Below are 24,825 nucleotides of genomic sequence, written 5' to 3' on the forward strand. Positions count from 1 at the left end.
GCATGCCAGAAATTCCCAAATACAATAGGACCACCGACCCTAATGAGCATGTCACTTATTGTACATGTGCAATAAAGGGGAATGACTTAGAAGATGATGAGATTGAATCTGTTCTACTGAAAAAGTTCGGAGAAACTTTATCGAAAGGGATGGTGATATGGTACCACCATTTGCCGCCCAATTCCATCGATTCCTTCGCCATGCTTGTAGATTCCTTCGTGAAGGCACACGCCGGAGCAATAAAGGTTGCGACTAGGAAGTCGGACCTCTTCAAAGTGAAACAAAAGGACAACGAAATGTTAAGAGAATTCGTATCTCGGTTCCAGATGGAACGCATAGACCTACCCCCGGTCACAGATGATTGGGCTGTTCAATCTTTTACTCAAGGTTTGAACAAACGAAATTCGGTGGCATCATGACAGCTAAAGCATAATTTAATTGAATATCCAGTGGTGACTTGGGCCAATGTACATAATCGGTACCAGTCAAAGATCAGGGTCGAGGATGATTAATTGGGGACCCCTTCAAGTTTCGTTTACCAAAATAGGCCAGTCGGCAGAATTCAAAGGGACATCGACAGAGAACCCCGATCAAATAGAGATCGGTATCAACCATACAACGCAGATCGTAGAAACAGCAGCCCAGGATGTAATCCCATTCGAAATGATTGAGGGCAGAGCTCCCGAGGGCTCATAAGTAAAAGTGGCTTCAATAAACATGTCAAGCCCACAGAAGGACCACGACTATTAGAATACAACTTCAGTATCGACGCATAGGGTATTGTATCAGCCAATGGACGGATCAAAGATACTAGATGGCCCAAACCCTATAGACCGATCCAGATCAAAGGAACCCTAATCAAATATGCAAATACCAAGGTACCCATGGTCATAGAATCGAAGACCGCATACAGCTAAGGGAGGAGGTGGCCCGTCTATTCAACGAGGGTCACCTTCGAGAATTCTTAAGCGACCGAGCTAAAAATCACTTCAGAGACAGGGATGCAAATAGGAAAAACGAGCAGGAAGAACCACAACACATGATTCACATGATCGTTGGTGAGATCGATATTCCACAAGAGCCCGTGTTCTAACGCACCAAGGTATCGATCACCTGGGAAAAACGAACTCGAGACTATGTACCAGAAGGCACCTTATCGTTCAATGACGATGAAACAGAGGGGATCTCACAACCCCACAATGATGCATTGGTAATCTCTATCCTTATGAATAAAATTCAGGTTAAACGTGCTTTAATTGATCCAGGAAGCTCGGCCAATATAATTCGATCGAGGGTCGTGGAGCAGCTCAGTCTACAGGATCAAATCGTTTCCGTAGCTCGGGTTCTCAATGGCTTCAACATGGCAAGTGAAACTACTAAGGGTGAAATCATATTGCCAGTAAACATAGCCGGAACCATTCAAGAAACAAAATCCCATGTGATCGAGGGCGGCATGAGATACAACGCCCTACTCGGGAGACCCTGGATTCATAACATGAGGGCGGTCCCTTCAACTCTTCACCAAGTTCTCAAGTTCCCAACACCGGAGGGAGTAAAAATAGTATATGGGGAGCAGCATACCGCCAAAGAAATATTTGGGATCGATGAAGTGATATCGATATCGGCGCTTTCATCAACAAAGGGATCGGAGTCCAAAGAAAAATAGGAATCTAAATAACAACCAAAGGAACCAGCCTCGACTCAGTCGAAGAAGCAGGGAATGGACGAGGATGATGATTACTGGATCCCTTGATCCTTCATAATTCTTGAGGATTCCGACGCCACCAAATCGACAGTCGAGGAGTTGGAACAAGTCATTCTGGTCGAATACCAGCCTGAACGAAAGGTATACCTGGGCACGGGATTAACTCCCGAGCTAAGGAAAACACTTATTCAATTTCTTTTACATAACATGGATTGTTTTTCTTGGACCCACCTAGATATGACACGGATCCCACTGGAGATCACTACACATCGACTGAGCTTGAACCCGAAGTTCTGCCCAATAAAACAAAAGAGAAGGCCCCAGTCCGAGGTAAAACATGCATTCATCAAGGACGAGGTAACCAAACTTCTCAAAATAGGATCCATTCGGGCGGTAAAATATCGCGAATGGTTAGCAAACGTAGTTGTAGTCCCTAAAAAGGGAAACAAACTTAGAATGTACGTAGACTATAAATATTTAAACAAAGCATGACCTAAAGATTCCTTCCCTTTTCCGAATATCGATCGCATGATCGATGCCATAGCCGGCCACGAGATCCTTAGTTTTCTCGATGCCTACTCCGGGTACAATCAAATACAAATGAACCTAGGGGATCAGGAAAAGACTTCGTTCATCACTAAGTACGGCACCTATTGTTATAACGTAATGTCGTTTAGACTAAAAAATGTTGGCGCTACTTATCAACGCCTAGTAAATTGAATGTTCGAAGAACAAATAAGTAAATCAATGGATGTTTATATTAACAATATGTTAGTTAAGTCCCTGTGAACAGAGGACCAATTAAAACATTTGCAGAAGACCTTCGACATGCTAAGGAAGTACAACATGAAGCTCAACCGGGAGAAATGTGCATTCGGGGTCGGTTCGGGCAAGTTCCTCGGCTTTATGGTATCAAATCGGGGGATCGAGATTAACCCCGATAAAATCAAAGCAATCGAAGACATCACGGTCATGGATAATGTTAAGGTCGTACAAAGGTTAACAGGGCGCATAGTCGCCTTAGGCCGATTTATTTCAAGGTCTTCAGATATAAGTCACCGGTTCTTCTCACTGCTTAAAAAGAAGAACAATTTTGCATGGACCCCGGAACGCCAATAAGCATTGGAAGAACTAAAACGGTACCTCTCGAGCACCCCCTTGCTTCATACTCCGAATGCGGACGAGCAACTCTACTTATACTTAGCGGTCTCGGAAATTGCGGTAAGTAGGGTCCAAGTTCGAGAAAAGTAAGGTACGCAATTTCCTGTTTACTATGTTAGTCGAACCTTAGGTGAGGCTGAGACCCGGTACCCACACTTAGAAAAATTAGCGCTTGCTCTAATAAGTGCCTCTAGGAAATTAAAACCATATTTTCAATGTCACCCAATTTGTGTGGTGACTACGTATCCCCTTCACAATATTTTACATAAGCCCGAACTCTCGGGCCGATTGGCCAAATGGGCCGTCGAGATCAGCGGGTATGATATCGAGTATCAACCACGAACGGCCATCAAGTCTCAAATTTTGTTAGAATTCATGGCCGACTTCACGTCATCCCTCGTACGCGAGGTCGAAAAGGAGCTATTACTAAAATTGGGTACATCATCGGGGGTGTGGACCCTCTTCACAGACGGCGCTTCGAACATGAAGGGGTCCGGGATAAGCATCATTTTGAAGCCGTCCACAGGTAATACAATTAGACAGTCTATCAAAACTTCAAAATTAACTAACAATAAGGTCGAGTATGAGGCCATGATTGTAGGTCTCGAGCTAGCTAAGAGTTTGGGAGCAGAGGTCATCGAGGCCAAATGTGACTCCCTACTTATGGTAAACCAAGTCAACAAACTTTCGAGGTTCGAGAAGACCGAATGCAGAGGCACTTGGTCAAACTGCAGGTGGCTCTACATCGAATTAAAGAATGGACCCTACAGCACGTACCTCGAAAGCAAAACAGCGAGGTCGATGCCCTTAAAAATTTGGGGTCAGCGGTCGAAGATGACGAGCTTAGCTCGGGGACTGTCGTACAACTTTCGAAGTCAGTAATCGAAGAAGGCCACGTTGAAATAAACTCCACAAGTCTGACCTGGGATTGGAGGAATAAGTATATCGAATACCTAAAGAATGGGAAGCTTCCATCAGATCCTAAGGAATCGAGGGCTCTACGCACAACGGCCACACGGCTCACATTGGCCGGGGATGGAACATTGTATAGAAGGATGTTCGATGGACCGTTGGCAATATGTTTGGGTCCAGGAGATATCAACTACGTCCTACAAGAAATTCACGAAGGCACTTGCGGAAATCATTCTGGTGCCGAGTCATTGGTTCACAAAGTCGTCATAGCAGGATACTATTGGGCCGATATGGAAAAGGATACGAAAGAGTTTGTTCGAAAGTGCAACAAATGTCAAAGGTATGCGCCGATGATTCACCAACCCCGAGAGCAACTCCACTCAGTCTTATCCCCATGGCCGTTCATGAAATGGGAAATGGATATCGCCGGCCCTCTCCCATCGGCCTCAGGTAAAGCTCAATTCATTTTGTTTATGACTGATTATTTCTCTAAGTGGGTTGAAGCACGGTCCTTCGAGAAAGTCAGAGAAAAAGAAGTCATAGACTTCATCTGGGACCACATTATATGTTGATTTGGGATGCCTGCCGAGATCGTATACAACAATGGAAAGCAATTCGTCGGCAGTAAAGTGACAAAGTTTCTCGAAGACCACAAGATAAAAAGAATTATATCGATGCCATATCATCCTAGTGGGAACGGATAGGCAGAATCGACAAACAAGACCATCATTCAAAATCTAAAGAAAGGATTGACCGATGCTAAAGGAAAATGGAGAGAAATATTGCCCGAGGTCCTTTGGGCGTACCGTACAACGTCGAAATCCAGTACGGGGGCAACACCATTCTCTTTAGTCTATGGTGCCGAAGCTCTGATCCCGGTCGCAGTCGGGGAACCTAGTTTCAGGTATCCGTATGCAACGGAAGAGTCAAATCACGAGGTTATGAATACAAGCCTCGAATTGCTAGATGAAAGGCGGGAAGCCACCCTCGTTCGAATGGCTGCACAGAAACAACAGATCGAAAGGTATTACAACCGAAGAGCCAATCTTCGACACTTTAAAATCGGAGACTTAGTTTTGAGAAAAGTCACCCTCAATACTCGAAATCTTGGCCCAAACTGGGAGGGACCATATCAGGTCCTCGATATCGTCGAAAAAGGATCCTACAAACTTGCCACGATGAACGGCGAGCAATTGCCAAACAATTGGAACATATCACTCCTCAAACGATATTACTGTTAAGGTACGACCTTATCCATTTTCATTTATATTTTATACTAACCAATTGCAGGTGTTCAATCGAAGACATCAAGGGATTCTTCAACACAAAGTCCTTAGGTCTGAAAGCACACGTTGCACTCTTTTTTCCCTAGACCGGTTTTTGTCTTAAATGGGTTTTTCCGGTGAGGTTTTTAACTAGGCAACCACTGTTCGTGCTAACTTAGAGCAATTCAACAGTATCCGAGGCTTCTTTACAATTAACCTCGAATACTGGGGGGAATCACCCTCGAATGTCAACTTTGTTACAAGGAAAGTACTTCGTGTCAACAGGGTCTCGATAGGTAAATTTTGTATGTAAGAGCCAAATGGTCAAACGAACCGTGCCCATGTAGATTACTCGGGCCCTAATGGCAAACATGTAGCATGTATAATCTATTAAGAGAAGTATTTTTCCTTGCCAAATATTTCATGCCTTAGAGAAATGTTTACTTTAAAATTTCATACTTTTGATCTATTGTGGAAACATGCTTTAGGGCCGATCACAACTGAAGTTCAAAAAACTAACTCCATACTCGGGGACTGCAGTCTGAAAAACCGACGTAATCAAATTACTAAAGCCTCGAGATCGTAAGACCTTAAAAAGGCAACCCTCGATTTTATGGGCCACGGCCACCCAACTCGGGGACTTACACTTCGAACAAGTTCGAAGTGTAACCAGAAAATAAGCCCAAGAGGCAAATCCCAAGCTAAAGGTTACGGCCAAATTAACACGGTTCGGTGACGTTCGAATTCTGTAATAAAACAGGCCTTCGAATATTTTCACAAACTGGTTTAAAAGGCTACCCTCGGCAAAATTACAAAGGGTTTCGATAACATCAACCCTCGAAAACCCTAAGGGGTACCAAATTGTTTGAACCCTAGAACAATTTTATTTCATGGTAAGGAATAACGAAACAAAGGGTTCGATAACACCAACCCTAGAAAACCCAAATGGGTACAGATTTATCTCGTGCTAAGGTATAACAAATTTTTATATAATTAACTTTTTAAGCCGAAAAGGGAAAAAAGCCATTCTTTTTAAGGCCATATAGACCTAATTCAAGAGCCTAAGGGCCATTTATTTTTTGAGTTCGAGAGATCATCCTCATTCAATTAAAACCTAAGGGTCACTCTATGTAAGGCCCCATAAAAGTTTGCAAAAGAAAATAATATTTTGGCTCGGACATTTTGAGTTGAACAATGCACCGGAAAGTAAAGAAATTTTTTTGACGGAAAAGCGCATTTATATGGTCCATTATGCGACCGCATAATACCTCTCCGGGCCGCATAATGGCCGCAGAAATGAGCAGGAGAAGGCCATTCTGGAAGCAGCTATGCGGTCGACAATGCGACCGCATAACTGTTATGCGGTGCATTATGCGACCGCATAGTGACCGCATACACAGACAATTCTTTTGGCTATTTTGTAACCAATTATGCGACCGATATGCGGTCCACATATCGGTTATGCGATCGCATACCTTGTTCTGGAGTTCCATTTTTGGGTTTTTAAAATCCGACCCTACTTCGTTAAATACACGTTTTGGGTCAATTTTGAGCTATAATCTGATATTTTAGAGTGAGAGAGAGTGCCCTAGAGTGAGAAGGTGTTCTTCAATAATTGTTTTTCAATTCTTGCTCAAGATTTGGATGATTAAGAAGGTAAGCTCACTAGGTCTTCATCCTAGAGGTAAGATTCTACACCCTAAACCCTAGTTTCGAAATCATCTGAAAATGGATAATTAGCAAGATAATTTTTAGGCATGAGAGTTGTTTATCTTACATGCATGTGTTATCAAAGGGTGTAGGAAGATTGTTGAGCTAAGAATGGTAAAGATTGGGTTGTGGGATGATAGAATCCTCCATAAAAGAGTCTTGAAACTTAATGCACACTTAGTGTTTGATAAAATGCTCAAATGAGCTAGAACCATAATCATCTTCCTAATTTTAGTTCAATTTGTTATATTTCTAAAATAGATTGAAGTTGCTAAGAATTCCGAAATATTTTAGAGTTTAAGGAAGCTCAATTGAGGTATGTTGGCTAAACTCTTCTTCAAGAATTAGAATTCCCATTATCCTTGTAAGTTCCAAGATGTTGATTACAAACCGAGTATTCCGATAAGTTTTGTGGTAAAGATATATGTTCAATTTGTGTTTCAAATGCTCTTATCATATTGCATTATAAATTGAGGATGTGTTTCAAACTATGGATTGTGTATCCACATGTTATAATTTCAAGTCGTGATTTATGTGAAAGTTATTATGCCAAGTTGTGTAGAGATTGGGATTTTGATACACCTCCACCTGCATACATTGGGGTGAGGCGGCATAGCCGTTTTGTGTTGGTATTGGTATCATTGATGCATTTCCACCTGCAAACATTGGGGTGAGGAGGCATAGCCGCTTTGTGTTGGTATTGGTATCGTTGATGCATTTCCACCCGCATACATTGGGGTAAGGCGGCATAGCCGCTTTGTGTTGGTATTGATATCGTTGATACATTTCCACCCGCATACATTGGAGTGAGGCGACATAGCCTCTTTGTGTTGGTATTGGTATCGTTGATGCATTTCTACCCACATACTTTGGGGTGAGGCGGCATAGCCGCTTTGTGTTGGTATTGGTATCGTTGATGCATTTTCACCCGCATACATTGGGGTGAGGTGGCATAGCCGCTTTGTGTTGGTATTGGTGTCGTTGATGCATTTTCACCTGCAAATATTGGGGTGAGGCAGCATAGCCACTTGTGTAGGTTCTTGGTATTATGGTTAAACATCCACCCGCATATATTGGGGTGAGGCGGCAGGGCCGCTTGAGTAGAGTTGTGGTATTGTACTTACATCTCCACCTGCAAACATCCGGTGAGGCGGCGGGGCCGCTTTGTGTGAAGATGGTTACAGAGGACCTCATCTTAAATTCTATAAATGTTATTGATAGCTCTTAATAAGCTTGCTCTAGTTTAAACAGTTACCTATATTGTACTAATGTCGCACTGGTTCATCATATTCAGCTTGTATTTCTGAATTCTTAAATTGGTGTTTAGTTTTAATACTAGTACTATTCGACGGTACTAATGTCCCTTTTGTCGGGGGCGCTGCATCTTTAAATGGATGCAGTCGGTTCCACAGTAGGAGATATTGATCAGTGATAGCAGTATACCTTCTTTCCAGCTGACTTGATGAGCCTCACTTCATCCCGGGGTCATGTATCTTTTGTTCTTTGTGTATTCTGTTTGAGGTATAGCCGGGGCCTTGTTGCCGGCTTTATCATTGTACTCATCTTTATCTATAGAGGCTCCATAGACATAGTATGGGTTGTGTATTGGTGCTGGAAAAGACAAACCATGCTATGTTGTGGTTGTATTACTTGTCCATTTGAGACTTTAAAAATGGTGAGACTTATGGTAAGAAATTGGTAATTGCAGACATGACCACTTTATTGTTTAATTAAGGAAAACATATATTCTCTTTATTCATGAATGAGTTTGGATAGAAGGAATCTAACAGGCTTTCTCGGTCGGGTTCACTCGGTTGAGCGCCGGTCGTGCTCCTCGGTTTTGGGGCATGACACCCTACTTCGAGTTCGAGAAAGTACTCACTCGATTATAAAGACTACACTAGTCCGACTTCGATCAAATTGCCTAAGCTTCGAACTTATAAACAAAATTTCCATAAGGCATGAATGAAACAAACATTTTCACAAGGCAAAAAATGAAATAAAGACAAGTCGGAAAGGAAAGAAATCTATATATATATATATATATATATATATATATATATATATATATATATATATATATATATATATATGAGAATATTTACAAGGTCCGATCAGGATCCTACACAAAAGAACAAAAGTGAAAAATCCTACGGTTCCTAATTTTCCTTGGGGGCAGCTTCTTATCCATCGGGGTCCCCCCCCCTCCCCCCGCTCTCAGACCCACTATCACTCCCGGTGTCATCATCATCAGAGGAGGAGGCCAATGCCCTAGCATCGGCTTTGAGCCCTTTGGCCTTTTCTATCTTATCAGTGAGATCGAAACCTCGGCCATGGATCTCCTCGAGGGTTTCCCTCCGAGATTGACACTTGGCGAGTTCGGCAACCCAGTGTGCTCGAGTTTGAGCAGTCTCAGCAGACTCTCTTTCTTGGGTTTGATCAGCTTCAACATCAGACCGGTAGACAGCCACGATCGCCTCCGCATCGGCCTTAGCTTTTTCAGCCTCAGATCTGGCCTTTGTAAGTTCGGCGGCCAACCGAGCCTCGAGCTCCTCAATTTTCTTGGCATGTGCCAAGTACTTTTCCTTCATGGCCTGAAGCTGACTTTTAGCTGATGACAGCTGGGCTCGAGCAGCCTCCATCTCTGAGGCGGGCGATCCATATTTTGATTCTATCCCAAGGTCTCCGCCTTCATCATATTGACCTCTTTACAAAACTACTCGATCCTCTCGATCTTCTGCTGAACCTGTGAGATTGAAGTGTTAGCCATCGTTCTCGAACCGATGCCATGAGCTTCTAAGATTTTCATTACCTGCTCAATCAGGTAGGTCTGTTCTTTATGAGCCACGGCCAACTCGGCTCGGAGGTCCTTGATCTCTTCTTCTTTTTGCCCACTGAGAATATTGAGGACATTCCTCTCCTCGGTAAGCCTTTGGATGTCAGCCTCATACCGACTCAGCTCAACTCGAGACTTGGAAAATGCTTCCTGATGAAGCACTGAGGCCTACACGGAAAGAAGAAAAGAAGTTAGACAGGAAGGTAAAAATAAACACAAAGTGTAATGTTACACCTTTTTTTCCCGAGGGGATAGGGAGTTTTTTCAATTAAAGTGACATTAATCGAAATGGGATTATTTATTTATTCAGAATCGCCACTTGGAATAATTTATGGTGTCCCAAGTCACCGGTTTATTTTAGATCCCAAATCGAGGAAATTGACTTTTATTTATGGTCTACAAACACAGAAGACCGGGTAAGAAATTCTGTTAACCCGGGAGAAGGTGTAAGGCACTTCCGAGTTCCGTGGTTTTAGCACGGTCGCTCAACTATTAATAATTGGCCTAATTATTTGATTTAATACATATTTGAAATCAATTGTGTATTTTTTACTTTTTAACCACTTTTAGTTATTTATTTAACCGTTTTAGTTATTTATGGAATTATTTTGAGCAAGTCGCGACGTCGCGCACTTGTTGTGTTTGTACATATTGTAAATCGCGCCATGTGAAACGCACCCGCAATTTACAATATGTTAATTTTAATTGTTTGAAGTTGTAAGGTCGAGTCACATGAAACACACACTCGGATTGAGATTTACGTATCATGACCATGCCACAGGAGCCGTACCCATAATTACGATAATTTATTTAAACGCACCTAAATCAAGCTACGAATGTTTATAAATTGTTTAATTTCCTCGTTTTGAGATCAATGAGTAAGTCTATTAATGATGGAATTATTTTGGGAAAATCAGTATACATGTGCCTAATCTCATGAATGATAGAAATGTAAACCTTAAAAGGATAGGCTAAAGGACAGAAACTTTGGTGACAAAATATGATAAGAAATTGATGAAGATAACGTGAATAAACATCTGGGAACCATTCTCAATACTAGTACATAATTGTTCAAATTTACAGATCAATATCAAATTGTTGTTATGATACATAATCTAAACAGCAAACAAAAACCAAAATAAGGGTCTGTAAAGGAGATGATGAAATCCAGTTACAAAGTGCTAGCAAAACCAGCAGGAGAACAAACACAAGTTACTCGACTAATACTTAAATTTAACATAAAGAGATTACATGTCTAATGAAGAGTTCAAAACAGTAAACTCTTAAGGTTAATTAAAAAAATTATAACCCAACGTATCTAAACCAAACAAATTCAAGATTATAAACGTTTAATCACAGAAACAAAACAGGACATGTAGCGAAAAAAGATTCAAATTAAATAAACTTAAATAGACAAGAGAAAAATAAAAAAAAGAACCTGTTAAGCAAGATTTCTTTAATATATGAGAAATAGAGCTTCTGAAACAGCTTCACAAAAGGTGAAAATCTGAACGAAGAAGATAGTGGTGAGGCGAATCGGGAAACCCACGAACTTGGACCTCGACCGACGACCCAATCAGATAAAATCGAATTGACCTTAAGATTAATCAAATTCCATGGTTTTGGAATGGTAGTCCAGCAGAAGAAACATGAAAGAATATTTGTATTTTTTTTCGTTTTTGTATTTTTTTTGAAATTCTAGATTTTTAACCAAAACTTAGAAAAGCTAGAAGCCTAGAACAAAAACCTAAAGTTTCTGTCCAAATTTTCATCCCCCTCTTTGTGTGTGCATGTCATTTTAGTTGAAAAACTATACTTTGGGGAGTATTTGATCTTTTGAGGTTGGAGGCGGCAGGGGTTGTTTTAGGGGGTGGGCCGCTGGGTGTTCTAAGGTTGGAGGAATTAGCTTCGGCTGTTGCTTCTTTTTGGAGATTAGGTCTCTCTGTGTTGTGTGTACGGAAGATATATAGGTCTAGGTATAGGGATTAATTGGTGGCCAAGAAAAGAGAGTGTGTATGTGCATCTGAGTTTTAAGGGAGAACATGTGAGTTTGTTACACAAGATAAGGAAGAATCTTGACACATGGAAATAACTTATTGGCTCTTGCTTTAGTTAATGTTTTTTCTTTTCTTTTAAGAGTGTTAAATAAAAATACTAGCTAAATATTTTAAAATCAAAAACATATAATTTTTTTTTTTTGTGATTTTAATTTTCTTAAATAAAACCTACTAAAAATGAAATAAAGGTTAAAATATGTAGATTAAACATAAAATTATTTACATACTAAAAAGTGTTGAAAAATTTCAAGTATGGTCAAAATTTAGGTCCTCACAGCTAATATCGACGAGAGAGCTAAGGCTTACCCGATTCAGAGCTTGTTGTGCTTCATTGAAGAGAGTGGATGCTTTGCCTGAGTCCTTCCCCGAGACCTCCAAGTCACTCAGGCCGGTAGCATCTTCGACCCCAGTAAAGTAGTCACGGAAGGGGTCCTCCCTTCCTTGGGCTCCTTCTATGGAGGGGGTTTTCATGGCTCGAGCCTCCCGAATTATCCCCTCAAATAACGAAGGGAGCAACGGGGAGCCTCCGATATCTACATCTCGAGGGGCCTCGAGGCCAGCCCCTACAGCCGTACCCTCCGTTTTCCCACTACGGTAGGAGGCATCTTCAGTCCCGACGACTCGGGGACTCCGCCCAAGTCTTTTTCCAAGACCCCCTCATCTCGAGGCGGAGTCTTTGCAACCTTCACCGACTCAGCGGCCTTTGGGGCCTCGGTGTTCATCCTTACTCGGGCCACCAGCCCAGAGTCGTCATCCTCCTCCTCTTCCTCCTCCCTTAGGATTCGGATTGACTCTGCAGGCAAGGGGACGGTGTCCTTCTTCGGCTTACGAGCCGCCTTTTTCTTGGATTCTGGATCCTCGGAAGATGAGGTCATTTTTCTCTTTTCATCCTTCGCCAGTTTCGGGACCGGGATCGAAGTCTCCTCCTCACTAGACGGGGGCCTCATGACTGCATCTTTGCTAAGGCCTGTATAAAATGAAATTGAGTAAGTGTGAGAAAAACATTTTTACGAGATTAACAAACACATAAAAGGGGGCTCACCATGATTTTGGCTTCCTGTCGGCCTTTTGATAAGTCGCGCCATGCGCGTTCAACATACGTTGATGTCGAGACTAGGTCCCTAACTCAGCTCTTAAGGTCAGGGATGGCATCGGGCATCCAGGCAGCGGCTACATTGAAAAAGACCATCAGTGAGAGAAAGCAGAGAAACCAAGTAACAAATAGAAGGGGATCGTACTTATGTTTCATATTTCATTTCTCGGAAAATGGCATCTTTTCAGCCGGTATTATGTCCGAGGTCTTCACCCTAACAAAGCGACCCATCCAACCTCGGTCTTTGTCCTCGTCTATACCGGAGATAAAGACTTTGGTGGCTCGGTGTTGGAGCTTTATTAACCCACCTCGGTAAAGCCGAGGGCTGTATAACCTGACGAGGTGGTCGAGGGTGAAGGGGAGCCCATCTACTTTGCTCAAGAAAAATCGTAGCAATATGACAATCCTCCAAAAAAAGGGGTGAATCTGACCGATGGTGACCTGGTACTTCTTGCAGAAGTCCACGATGATTGGGTCAAGAGGAACCAACGTGAAAGGATAAGTGTAAACACTCAAGTACCCTTTCACGCGGGTGGTAATAGCCTCATCTGGGGCCGGTATCACAACCTCTTTGTTCTGCCAGTTGCAGTCCTCCTTTACTTTGTCGATGTAACTCTTGGATATCGAGCATATATATCTCGATACCAGCTCGCAATGACCGGGGACCGATGAAGTTTTCTCAGTCTTGAAATCGGAGATGACTGCACACCCCCCAGGCAATCATGGAGGCAAGTTTTCCACTGGCGCTTTCCCGCCGGCCGGTTGAGAAGATGAAGCAGTTTCTTTTTGTGGTACTGTTCTTGATGTTTTCACCATTTAGTTTTGAAGTTAAAGATAGATGAAGATGACAAGAATTGGTATTCTAAGAAGAGGTTAGCAGTGAAAATTGTAGATTTGCAGATGAAGAACTTGAAAAACTTTGAAGGTTAAAGTAGAAAAGGTTGAAGGTAAATTTTGAAAGAGTGTAAAAAGAGGCCTATTTATGGGATTCACGGCGACGGTTCAAGGGCACTAGTGGCCGACCACCAGCTGACACACATTAATAACTTGGAGAACTGTACCGACGGGACGTTTTGGTCACTTCCGTCGCTTACATCATGGGGGTGACGTCATGACAGGTCGAGGTAAAAATCGAAGGCTCAATTCATTTCTTGTCATTACACTCCAAAAAACGAGGGGACTATCTGTATACGGTTGAAACCGGGCCCACCCGATTTTGCTATTTGACCGAGACTAGGAAAATGTATCGAAGGTCGGCCCCGTAGGAGATCAGACCGAGGCACGAGGACAAGGTACCGAGTTCGGAATTCGAGGTACCTGTCAAAATCGGGATCAGTACGAATCGAGACCAAACAAGGTAGACATCGAGCATGACCGAAGATAACATAATAACAGAAGGCGAGATATCCATGGCTGGTCGACATTCATGGCGGAAATCTCAGAACGGATCGAATCAAGAGTGGTTGTTTAGTTAATCATAAGATTTCCTTTTGTAATTAGAATTGTATCATAAGTAGAATTCCTCTACAGGGGAGTTCTAATCATTTGTAGGACACATTATTCACACATATCAAAGCAATATAACACTCTCTCTCGCTTATACATTCTTGTTCATCAGTTTACTTTCTGCTTCATTACTTTAGCATCAGTCAGTTCGAGGGCACTCTAGCTCGAGGGCTGAATTGCATTTCAACACTAGTTTGCTTTACGTTATTGTCAATTTTCTATTACTAATCTTCATATTTATCTATTGGTATTAGGTGAAATCACGTGTCCTTAAAACCACATTATAAGTTTAATTGTTATCCGATTTTAAGGGTAAACAGTTTTCTCAACTAAATCACGCCTAAAGAAAGATGTTTTTGTATTGCAATTTTTTGGGTAAAAGAATTCCAGTTTGTCAATTTAAGCAGCACTGCAAATAATAATATTATGAAAAAGAAAAAAGGAAATAAGTTTGCGTGAATCTACGTAAAGAAAAACTGCGCTTAACAAAAAAAGAAAAAGGAAATCTTATTGAATGAAGTGGCCATATTAATTTGATGAAGAGGATCAAAATGGGTTCTCAACTTTCAGAATCCGGCCCAAAAAGGTAACTCCACAGTAGATTATTATATATGGATAGTTATTATCATTAATATTATTTTTTATATATGGATGGCTTTTGACATATGTTTTAAAAAAATAACCAACCATATCTGGAATCTTAGAAGGACGGGGTAGGCAAATTTTACATAAATGCAACTTTTATTCTTTTATTTCATTAACTTTGTCCGACTTTTTAATTATCCTTTTACAGATTTTAAAGAAATCTGTGAAATAACAGATCCAACTTTGCCAATATGGTCAGATATATATACTATCTAGCAGAAGTTAGAATATGGTAAGAACTTCATACTCAGCGACACAAACGGTAATTGGAATCTAAATAAAAGTTAATTTTTCATTCACTGAATACTGAACAGTACTTCTATACAGCTCAGCAGAGCATTTAGCACAAAATTACTTTAAAAAGTTTCATGAAGTTCACAAGCAATCTCTAGCACATGGATATGGGTCTATGTATTGATGGAACCCTGCTCTATCAAAGTACCAATCTGCAACAGCTTCCGCAATTGTCTACACAGATAAAACGTTACAACAAAATCTGTTATTAACTCGTAAATTAAAATTACGAATGATAGACACATGATAAATCCAAAAACAAAAAAAAAGCACATGTATTCAAACACTATATGGATAAAACAAAAGAAGGATTACCTTATTAAGTACTCTTGGAGAGGTAGCACTGTACCAGTAACTCGTCCATATAATTTGAGAATGAGCGTGACAAGATGTGATGAAGTAACCCCTCGTATAAGAAGGGGTGAGTCCCTCAAATGCCTTCAAGAACTCCACTCCAAAATCTATATATTAAAAGAAGAAAACAAGTGAAACAGATCATTAAATAGAATTAGAGGAGAAAAAGAGCTATTTATGCTTGTGTGATCTGAAAGGTATTAGTTGATCACCAGAAATGGGCTAACCTTGAATAATTATACGCTGGCTAAACGTGCAATTACTTATTAGAACCTTGCAATGATCCCAGGTATGTTGCAGATCGAGGTATGCAGGAACCAAAGTATTATTAATCTGGAAGAAATTATCTTTTTAGATTTTATAGAAAATAAAAAAAGAAACGAATTAACAAAAATTTTAAAACGAAGAGAATTAGCATTTGTTTCCCTGACCTGCCAAGCGTCATAGTGTGAATTAATAATAAAAAGTGGAGTCTGAACATATGGAATAACATGCTGCGGAAAAAAAGCACTGCACCATTATTAAAAAAAAAAACGAGATTGTTAGAGGGCAATATTTATATAGCATGCAGAAAAGGTTTTTATTTCAAAAAAGCTTATAAAAACTCTTACCAGACTTGGTTCCATTGCAGAGGCGCAAGATGGAGGCAAATTCTTAGCCGATCCCTTAAACGAGAGGAAAAATTTATTACTAATATAAAAAGATTCTAACTTCAATATACTTGTTACGCATATATACCTTTTTATAACCCAAAAAGAAAAAGATGAGATGAGACTCACATGTAAAGTTACAACTTTGTGATACATCTCTTGAATGTATGAAGTACCAAAGATTGTCTTCCTGTATAAAATAATCCTAACACGCTTGAGTTCCAAATAGCATACACACATAAATTAATAAGACGAGGAAGAAGAGCTCACGCATTGATGAAGAAGCCTGCGTTTGCAACGCACTTTACTTTGACATCATCGGGAAAGAAGGACTTGAACTTGTCGCAGTTCAAGATTGTAGCCAACCCTCCGGCCGATGATCCAGTCAGGATTGCCTAACATTGCGTTTTTATTTTTTATTTTGCGTTACTGAAAAGTATAATAATGTATAGTAGGTGTCATGTAATATATGAGCGATCTCACATTTTTAGCATTTTGCATTCCTTTGATCCATAAATCTTCCATAACTGCTTTAAATATTCTCGCCCCTCTATAGAAAAGCTTGTTCTCCTAATATAGATTTGACATTTGCAATCAGAAAGATAAGTTACCGGAAAATTCATTGATATATTTATGGATATGAGACAGTATGTAATTGTACTTACTGGATCAACTTCTTGGACATCGCCCGTAAAAGATGATCCATCACAGTAACCCACCCTCACCCTGTTCCAGTTGTAAAAGTCTAGCAATTCCAATGTTTGCAGTTAGAAGAAGTGGGTAAAAATACATGCAAACAAAGAAGAGATGAAAGCAAGATATATATGAGCTGAAACCTGAGCTTCACCTGGATTTTGTTGGGGAGTGTTATGAAGTATCCCACCAAACATAGATTGGTTCTTCATTTTCGTAGAAGAACCTACTATTGAACTTGAACGATTTTGGCACTCAATGATGGTCGAACACCACCCACCGCCCTAGAGAATATGAAATATATATCTCCATAGTTTAAAGCAGAATAAATGTTTTGGGGACTATATATATAATTAGTAATGATGAAAGTAATTAAATAATTAAGCAAAAAGAAGAAGAAAAGATAACTAACATCAAGCATGATAATCCAGTTGGAAAGTCCGCTATCAAATCCCTTGTCAAGATAATAAGCGGGTGGGCTCCCATCTAGGCATACTATTAAACTCAAAAACGTAACGAAGAAGTAAATTAATAGTAAATAAACAATATGATTGATCTCTTTTCTTTTAATTTACTTCAGGAAGGAAGCATTGTACAGTCCATTAGCGAAAGGTATTTATACCAGCGCCTTGTGCTGTGGCGTTTTCAAGTATGGTGATGTTGATGTTTAGTCCATCTTCAGCGCCGACCGATATTGCTAGCAAAGTTAATACTAGTAGAAAGGTTACCATTCTAAAAACTTGTTCTTCTTAAAGAGAAATTAAGGAAGGAGGTTGTAGCTAGCTAGAGGGAGAAAGCAACTAGATATTGTACAAGTAGAGGTGAATCAAAATGACTTCACTTCACCTCTCTTTATACTCAAGTGCACTGTGCTTCACGCCTCAAGGAAGAAAGTCTATTTCAACAAAAAGTTTAAGGAAGGAGTTGTTTAATTTATGCTTGAAGACGTCTCATGTCATGCAGTATAATTAAAATATGTGATAATGAAAGGATCCATTTATTAATCAAGACCAGCCAATTTTAGAATACCTATTACGAAGAGAGACGCTGCAAAATTCCATTTTTTCTTACAGCATATATACGATTAGATATGGGTTGTGACTGAGCACTATGTATTCCTTCTGAGGAAATTTGTGGTGTTGTATTTTCATCAATGCTCTTTGGAAGAATGCCAGACAAGGTGATAGATTCACGTCTACCCCTTCCCTCACCCACAAATGAGACAGAGCTTTCAAATTAAATAATTTATATTTTGTTTTTGACATGTTTATTTTGAATTCCACACTAAGTAGAGATTCCATTTATATATAAAGCTATGCTTTAACGTTTCTTTGGTATGTTCGTTTTTTTCTTATGCTTAAATTATATTGCTTCGTAAGATCTAATAGCTGGTGTGGGTACTCTTACTATATATTTCATGGAATTGGATAATGCCTTCTTAATTGTTTATCTTATATTAATTACGCATTGACACTTTTACATACATAAGTAATTTTTTATGTTCACAAAAAATCATCATATATACAGATTTTGTTTTTTGAAATTTTCATTTAAAGCATATCACATGTTCTGTAGAGGTAATTGTTCAATTCACAATAAATGAATGCCTAAAAAGCATATATCACATGTCATGCAGGTCAATTTATGACTTCTAATACTCTTTTAATGGAAAGGTCATCAATTATTATTCAAGAAGTGAAATATTCTTGAATGACGATATGAAGAGGGCTGACCAATGCCATACTATACGAGTTCCTTTTAAAGATTTTTTTGATAGAAACAAAGATATATTTATAAAATTATAAGTAGTTGTTATAGCTATACATATGATAGGATGGTCCTTATAGTTCCCGTTAAGTATCAATATTAAATATAGTAGTATTGGATAGGGTGACCCTATTATAACATTTTGATGGAACATGTACCTAAAACGTTAATTGATGAAGAGACAAAAATATATATGCTCATTTAATATCTTCCCTGCTATAATTTCCTTGTCATTATTTACTTCGTTACTATGTATGGATCTCACTAATAAATTAAAAATTGTAGTTCTTCAATTCCATATTTTCAGTAATGTGCAATTGTACAAACACCTTGTAACGACCGGCTGGGCCTTTTGAGCAATTATGTCCCGTTCGACAGTTTGAGATCATGAGTAATTTCGTATTGTGTATTATGACTTGTGTGTATTATCGGTTCGGATTTTTGAGTGGCTCGAAAATGATTTTAAGCAGCGACTTTCATTTGAGAAGCTCAAAGTTGAAAGAATTGACCAAAATTTTACCTTTGAGTATTTGACCTCGGATCGGAGTATTGATGGTTCTGATAGGCTCGAATGATGTTTTTGAACTTGCACCGCAAGAAATTGGATTATTAGTGGCGACACTGATGATAAATATTTAGCAGCGACTCTTTTTTAGGTCGCCTCGGCTGAAATTTTCAGTCTCACTAATATTAAAATTTTGACTCCATATTTTTTGTGGCGACCTTTGAGAAGTCGTCGCTAAATCTGTCTTGCAGCGACTGGGTCGCTCCTATTCACTTTTAAAATAATAAAAGAAAATTAAAATAGATCTTTCTCTCCTAATTAAACACTCTCGAACAGATCAAAGAGCACAAATTAAAGTGAAGAAACAGAAGCTCACAAAACTCCCACTAGAAATCGGTCCTCTCTCTAGAAATCAGTACTCTTCTGCTAAAATTTCACCCAAATCGAAATCCCTCAAATAAAAATGTGAATCTCATTTGTCAGGTATATTCAAATCCCTAATCTTTTCGTTTTTCTTTGGGGAAAGAAGTTGCTTTGCTGTAATCGATTTCGTGGAGGTACAATGGAACGAACGATTTCTCTTCCATAATCTAACTGAAAACCTTCTTATTTTGTTACTATTATATGTCTAACTGAAAACCCATATTGATTTATATAAGATATATTTACATTTGGATTTTTTTATAATGATTTTGTAAGACAAAATTTTCAACATGTAGTTAGGGATAATTATTCAGCAATTTCACATTTGTATTCTCAGATTTCATCTCGAATTTCTCTCAGCCATTTGATAATCTATAGGAATACAAAAACAATCACACATAAAGAATCATTTGAAGCCTATTTGGTATTATTGTCGATTCTCGGTCTTGACAGAATCTCAACTATTTCTTTTTCTGGGTAAGTTAAAAGTTTCTTCTTGAGAGACCTTTTAAATGTCGACATTCCATTCTTATTTTGTTCTTATATGGTTATGTGCCTAAATCAGTAAACATGTAGTTTTTTATTTTATAAGGCACATATATGTTATTGTATGGTTATAAGAAAACATAATACTTCTTTGCGAATGATGTTCTTTTGAAACATTCTACACATTTTTTACATTAGAATTAGATGCATGTATTCGAGCACTTAATCAATAATCTGAATGTAAAATGCTTTCTTGATCATCTAAAAATAGAGTCTAGAGCCTATCAATTTAGGGTTAGATGCATATATATATATATATATATATATATATACATATTATTTAATACGAAACTTTCAACAGCAGATGCATTTTGCAACTATATATACTTGCACCTGGTAGATGAAGGTGGTATTTGAATTAAGTTAGAGACTATAATGGTAGTTTCTTCATTTGCTCTCAAATGCATATTATTTGATATGATAATTGATTAGTTGTCTTTTCTTTGATATTTTTCTAGATGAGTAAAAATATTGATATGATTGAAGCATAACTATGTGGGCAAAACTTGGACTAAAGAAAATTTTATAAATTGAGTTTTGGGTTGTCGTCTAGTGTTCATGCATAGAATTTGTTTTGTAAAAGCCTTGTTGGCAATTTCTTTTGAAAGAGATTATGTGTTAAGTTTCATAAATATATAGTCTCATGCTCACTGAAGCTATAGTCTCATGCTCACAGGTTAAAACGCTTGAACTGAACAAAAAATAAGATTCATGACACTTTGGGTCTAGTTGGGTAAGATATGTTAAACCTGTTTATCATTGTGGTGTTTATATTATCATTAACTTTTATCTTCTCAATATCATTAAAGTGTTCTTGGAAAGATCCAGCATATCATTTGGTAATAAAATGATTTAATTAACAGAAAATTTAGAAGTTGTTGAAAGGGAGTGGCAGCTAGTTTATTGTAGCTAGAGATGGATGCGTCTTGAGCAGAGTAGATGCTTCTCTATTTTCTCTACATGTTTGTTCCAAGTTTAGAACCTCCCTGAATCTGCCAAAAGATGAGTTTTCTCAAAAGCTAAACCATAAAAATGAATATGCCATAATCTAGAAAGTAATTTCATAAAAAAGGAGAGCATTGTCCATCAGTTGTAATGCATATTGCATTTTGAAAATGATAGAACAAAAAGATTTGCTTTACTTTACTTTACTGATTTATAACTGATTCTAAAATGATTGCACCAAAAAAATGGATAAATTTTTAAGTGTGTCTTCTGCTCTCTTTTATAAGTGCCTAAAGGAATTGCACATCAAAATCTCAATCTTGTGTTCATCCCCACTTCTTTTCTTCTTACTGAAAAAGAAAGCTTCTTTGTCTCTCAAATGTAACAAAACTCTGAATGACTTTGAATAATCAAAGGAGCAGAGTAGAACAAATAATGTCATTCATGTCTCGCCAAAGGCAATAATGAGTTTAGATTTCTTTTCTAGAGGAAATGAATGAGATTATGATAGTAACTATCAAAAAAGTTTGAATACTTCATTTTGGATGATCAAATATTCCCTCTTATATATAACTTAAGTAGAAAAATCCCATGTTTTATTACCTCTTCATGTTTATTATTTGGTTATTTACTTTTTTTAATTACTTATTAATGTATCCCATGGCTTGTATATAATGTCTTTTGTGCATTTGTTTGAGTGTTTCAATTCAAGGTGTGAAATCTGGTCTACCGCCCATCACATATGCTGAAATGGAACTGTTCCATGGCTTGAGTTTGAGTATGTTGGCAATGCTGCTTACAACATAATTCCACTCATGATATTAGGGGGTCGAACTTAAGCTTATTTTTGTCCTCTACCCAAGTGTACACAATCTATCTATAGGGAGAGTCAAGTTTATTTTAATGAGGAAGGGTCTTCCTATAGTTACGAGAGTGATTAGAAATTTGATTTAGATACGCCTTTTGTGTGTTGGACATAATCTATGATTTCAAGTTAAACTTTATAAATAAATGTCAAAATATGTATAAATAAATTAAGCAAATATATCAAAACTCACAGAACTGTAATGTAAACCTGTGATTCATTTATGTATGTTTTTGGATATTATAAGCACATGAAAGCTTGTACTGTACTCATCTATGCATGTTTTTGGATATAACAAATCTCATTATGTTCCTTATATATATTGCTTTAGTCTAGCAGTGACAAGGCACTTAAACAGTGGTAACGTTCAAGAAAAGTGTCAACCAAGGAGTAGTTACAAGGCACTTAGTATTTTATCTTTTTGGGATATGTATATGCGTACAATTATAATGTACAATGAAGTGTCGTGTAGTACATATGTAATTGAGTTTGTATAATGAAAATATTTATAATATTTGGCTTGAGAAATTCTTTTGGTGTTTGTTAAATATTATTAGTTGCTTTTAATATTGGTAGTCAATTGATATGAATGGCCCTGTATTAATCTTTGGAGAATTAGATTACTACTGGAAATGTATTTAGTTTTGGTCGCTCAGAAAATAAGTTTAAGTGGCGATATAACTTTGTCACAAAAATTAGTAATTGTTGCGATATGAAAGTTACCACTATTGGTTTATTTTTGCAGTGACTTTAGTTGCAACAGAAAAACATTATGTCTTTCATGGTTTAATTTTTTGTGGCGACACAAGTCGCTACTAAAAGCCATTTACAGTGGTGACATAACCTTGCCACGGAACATAATATTTTTTGTGGCGATATAAGTCGCCGCTAAAGGTGAATATGCAGTGGCGACCCCACTTATATTTATTCTTGTGGAATCATTTTTTGTAGCCTTTTTTTAACCTTTTGTGGCAACTATGTCGCCGCAAAATATGTTCTGTTAGCGGCGACTTTAAATGTCGCCACAAATAACATTCAGTTACGGTTGTGCTTGTGGCATCACCAAAGTCGCCACTTATATCCTTTAGCGGCGACAATTAGGGATTTTGTAGCAACTTTGGTCGCTACAATAAGGCTGATTTCTTGTAGTGTTGGGCGTATGCCCAGATTTGCATTTGGATGTTTCTAGAGGTTTTTAGCATCCTTTGGCGGATGTTGGCAATTTAAAGGTTTAGAATTTTTCTAGGTTTGACCATGGTTTGATTTTAAAGCTATCGGGTTTGGATTTTGGTTTCGAAACTTGGAATAGGTCCGTTTCGTCATATGGAACTTGCCTGCAAAATTTAGCGTCATTTGGAGTTGATTTGATATGGTTCGGACGCGTGGTTGCGATTCCAGAGGTTTTCGAAGTTCATAGGGATTTACATGCGTTTGGCGTCCGATTCGTGATTCTAGAGGTTATTTTGATGTTGTAATCACGAGAGCGAGTTCGTGTTATATTTTTGGACTGGTGTGGGTGTTTGGTTTGGAGCCTCGGGGCTCGGGTGAGTTTCGGATTGATTTCAGAATGATTTTTATATAATTTTTGAGTGTTGGTACAGGTTCCATTGCATTTGCGATGTTTTTGTCGCAAATGTGACTATCGCATTTGCGATGTTTTTGTCGCAAATGTGACTATCGCATTTGCGAAACTGGGTTGCCGGGGAAGAGTTCGCATTTGCGAAGATATTCCTCGCATTTGCGAGTGTGAGTTATTCGCTTTTGCAAAAATTTCTGCCGCTTTTGTGATATCAACTGTCTTCGCATTTGCGATATTTTGGTCGCAAATGTGACTTTAGCATAATTCCTCCTAGTTCGCTTTTACGATGCCTTGTTTGCGTTTTCGGGGTTCGCATGTCGCAAATGCGACATTTGCAGCCTGCATATAGCTGAGTAATTCCGAGACTTAGTGTCATTTTGATATATTTTGAACCCTAGCCTCGATGGCGGACAATTTTGTGGAAGATTTTCATACCAAACTATCGGGTAAGTAATTTTGAATCAACTTTCGATAATATTTCGTGATTATACATTAGATTTAACATCAAATTTATGAGAATCTAAAGGAAAAATTTGGAGATTTTGTCAAAGTTTTGAAAAAATGAAAATTTGGGATTTAGGAGTCGAATTGGATACGGATTTGGAAATAAAACACGTATATGGACTCGTGGGGCTATGGGTAGTCAAGACCTACCCTTAAACCTGGGTTTTGACCGGACGGACCCAGGGTTGACTTTTTAGAAATTGTATAAATATCACAGCTTTATTAATTGAAATTGTTTTCTCTTGCATTGTGTGATCTATTTAAGTCGTCTTTGGCTAGACTGAGTCGAGCGGAGGTGAATTCGTAAAGGAAAACCTAATTTGAGTATTGAGTTGATCGAATTGAGATAAGTTTCTACTAACTTTGTTGGGGGAATTTTCTCTACTAATTGTCATTATTTGCTACATATGGGGGTGATGCATATATGAGGCGATTAGTGTATATGCATGTGCCAGGTTAAATCATACTCGGAGGGGGGGGGGGGGTAAATTACATGATTAATTGTGCCTTGTAAATCTATGTGACGTCCTTGTTTCATGTCTTACTTGATTTCTAGATTACTATGAATAGGAAATTAAATGTTAGAAACCGAGATTTAACTTATTATAACTTGATAAAAATTTGACGGATTTTGTGAAACCATTGATGTGTTAAATTTAGTTATCACTTTGTTTAATCATGAATACATTGCTACGAACGTTATTCTTGAGAAATTGAATTCTATACTTGAGTTAAATATCATCTTAGAGGCTTTGTCGAAATATTTGGACAATAAAGTACTTGAGGTTTATTGAATTGTTATTGGCATGA

The 24,825-nt window shown here is 38.4% G+C and overlaps 1 protein-coding gene and 2 long non-coding RNA genes across 7 annotated transcripts; 1 reads left to right on the top strand and 2 right to left on the bottom strand.

The window, feature by feature from the left end:
- Positions 1-9,051: 9,051 nt before the first annotated feature.
- Positions 9,052-11,558, bottom strand: LOC104105480 (uncharacterized). 2 transcript variants are annotated; one of them, XR_011410398.1, is made up of 3 exons: positions 11,028-11,537; positions 9,566-9,757; positions 9,052-9,499 (listed from the first exon to the last, which is right to left on the bottom strand). It is a non-coding gene; the product is annotated as an uncharacterized lncRNA (long non-coding RNA). The 2 variants fall into 2 exon arrangements; XR_011410397.1 differs by having other exon boundaries at positions 9,052-9,757; positions 11,028-11,558.
- A 3,609-nt stretch (positions 11,559-15,167) lies between these two features.
- Positions 15,168-18,136, bottom strand: LOC104105465 (pectin acetylesterase 7-like). Of its 3 annotated transcripts, XM_009613780.3 has the most exons (11): positions 17,504-18,136; positions 17,294-17,376; positions 17,036-17,165; positions 16,854-16,933; positions 16,672-16,758; positions 16,459-16,583; positions 16,318-16,378; positions 16,150-16,203; positions 15,970-16,048; positions 15,766-15,871; positions 15,501-15,645 (listed from the first exon to the last, which is right to left on the bottom strand). In XM_009613780.3, the coding sequence occupies exons 1-9, from the start codon at positions 17,610-17,612 to the stop codon at positions 15,992-15,994; spliced, it is 786 nt and encodes a 261-aa protein (XP_009612075.2). In that variant the 5' UTR covers positions 17,613-18,136; the 3' UTR covers positions 15,501-15,645; positions 15,766-15,871; positions 15,970-15,991. The 3 variants fall into 3 exon arrangements, with proteins under 3 accessions (XP_070038012.1, XP_009612075.2, XP_070038011.1); XM_070181911.1 differs by lacking the exons at positions 15,766-15,871; positions 15,970-16,048 and adding an exon at positions 15,168-15,358 and having other exon boundaries at positions 15,500-15,645; XM_070181910.1 differs by having other exon boundaries at positions 15,970-16,203.
- Positions 18,137-19,647: 1,511 nt separating this feature from the next.
- Positions 19,648-22,462, top strand: LOC104105455 (uncharacterized). 2 transcript variants are annotated; one of them, XR_004509451.2, is made up of 2 exons: positions 19,648-20,053; positions 20,785-22,462. It is a non-coding gene; the product is annotated as an uncharacterized lncRNA (long non-coding RNA). The 2 variants fall into 2 exon arrangements; XR_004509452.2 differs by having other exon boundaries at positions 20,799-22,462.
- Positions 22,463-24,825: the final 2,363 nt, after the last annotated feature.

Source organism: Nicotiana tomentosiformis, chromosome 8, assembly GCF_000390325.3.
Source record: "Nicotiana tomentosiformis chromosome 8, ASM39032v3, whole genome shotgun sequence".
NCBI classification, from domain to species: domain Eukaryota; kingdom Viridiplantae; phylum Streptophyta; class Magnoliopsida; order Solanales; family Solanaceae; genus Nicotiana; species Nicotiana tomentosiformis.

What these genes read in the sequence shown, in the direction of transcription:
- LOC104105465 (XM_070181910.1), bottom strand. Translation starts at nt 17,612, where the DNA reads ATGGTAACCTTTCTACTAGTATTAACTTTGCTAGCAATATCGGTCGGC. An exon ending in ATGTCCAAGAAGTTGATCCA is followed by an intron (nt 16,759 to 16,853) that starts GTAAGTACAATT and finishes AATCTATATTAG; the next exon opens with GAGAACAAGCTTTTCTATAG. An exon ending in GAATGCAAAATGCTAAAAAT is followed by an intron (nt 16,584 to 16,671) that starts GTGAGATCGCTC and finishes ACGCAATGTTAG; the next exon opens with GCAATCCTGACTGGATCATC.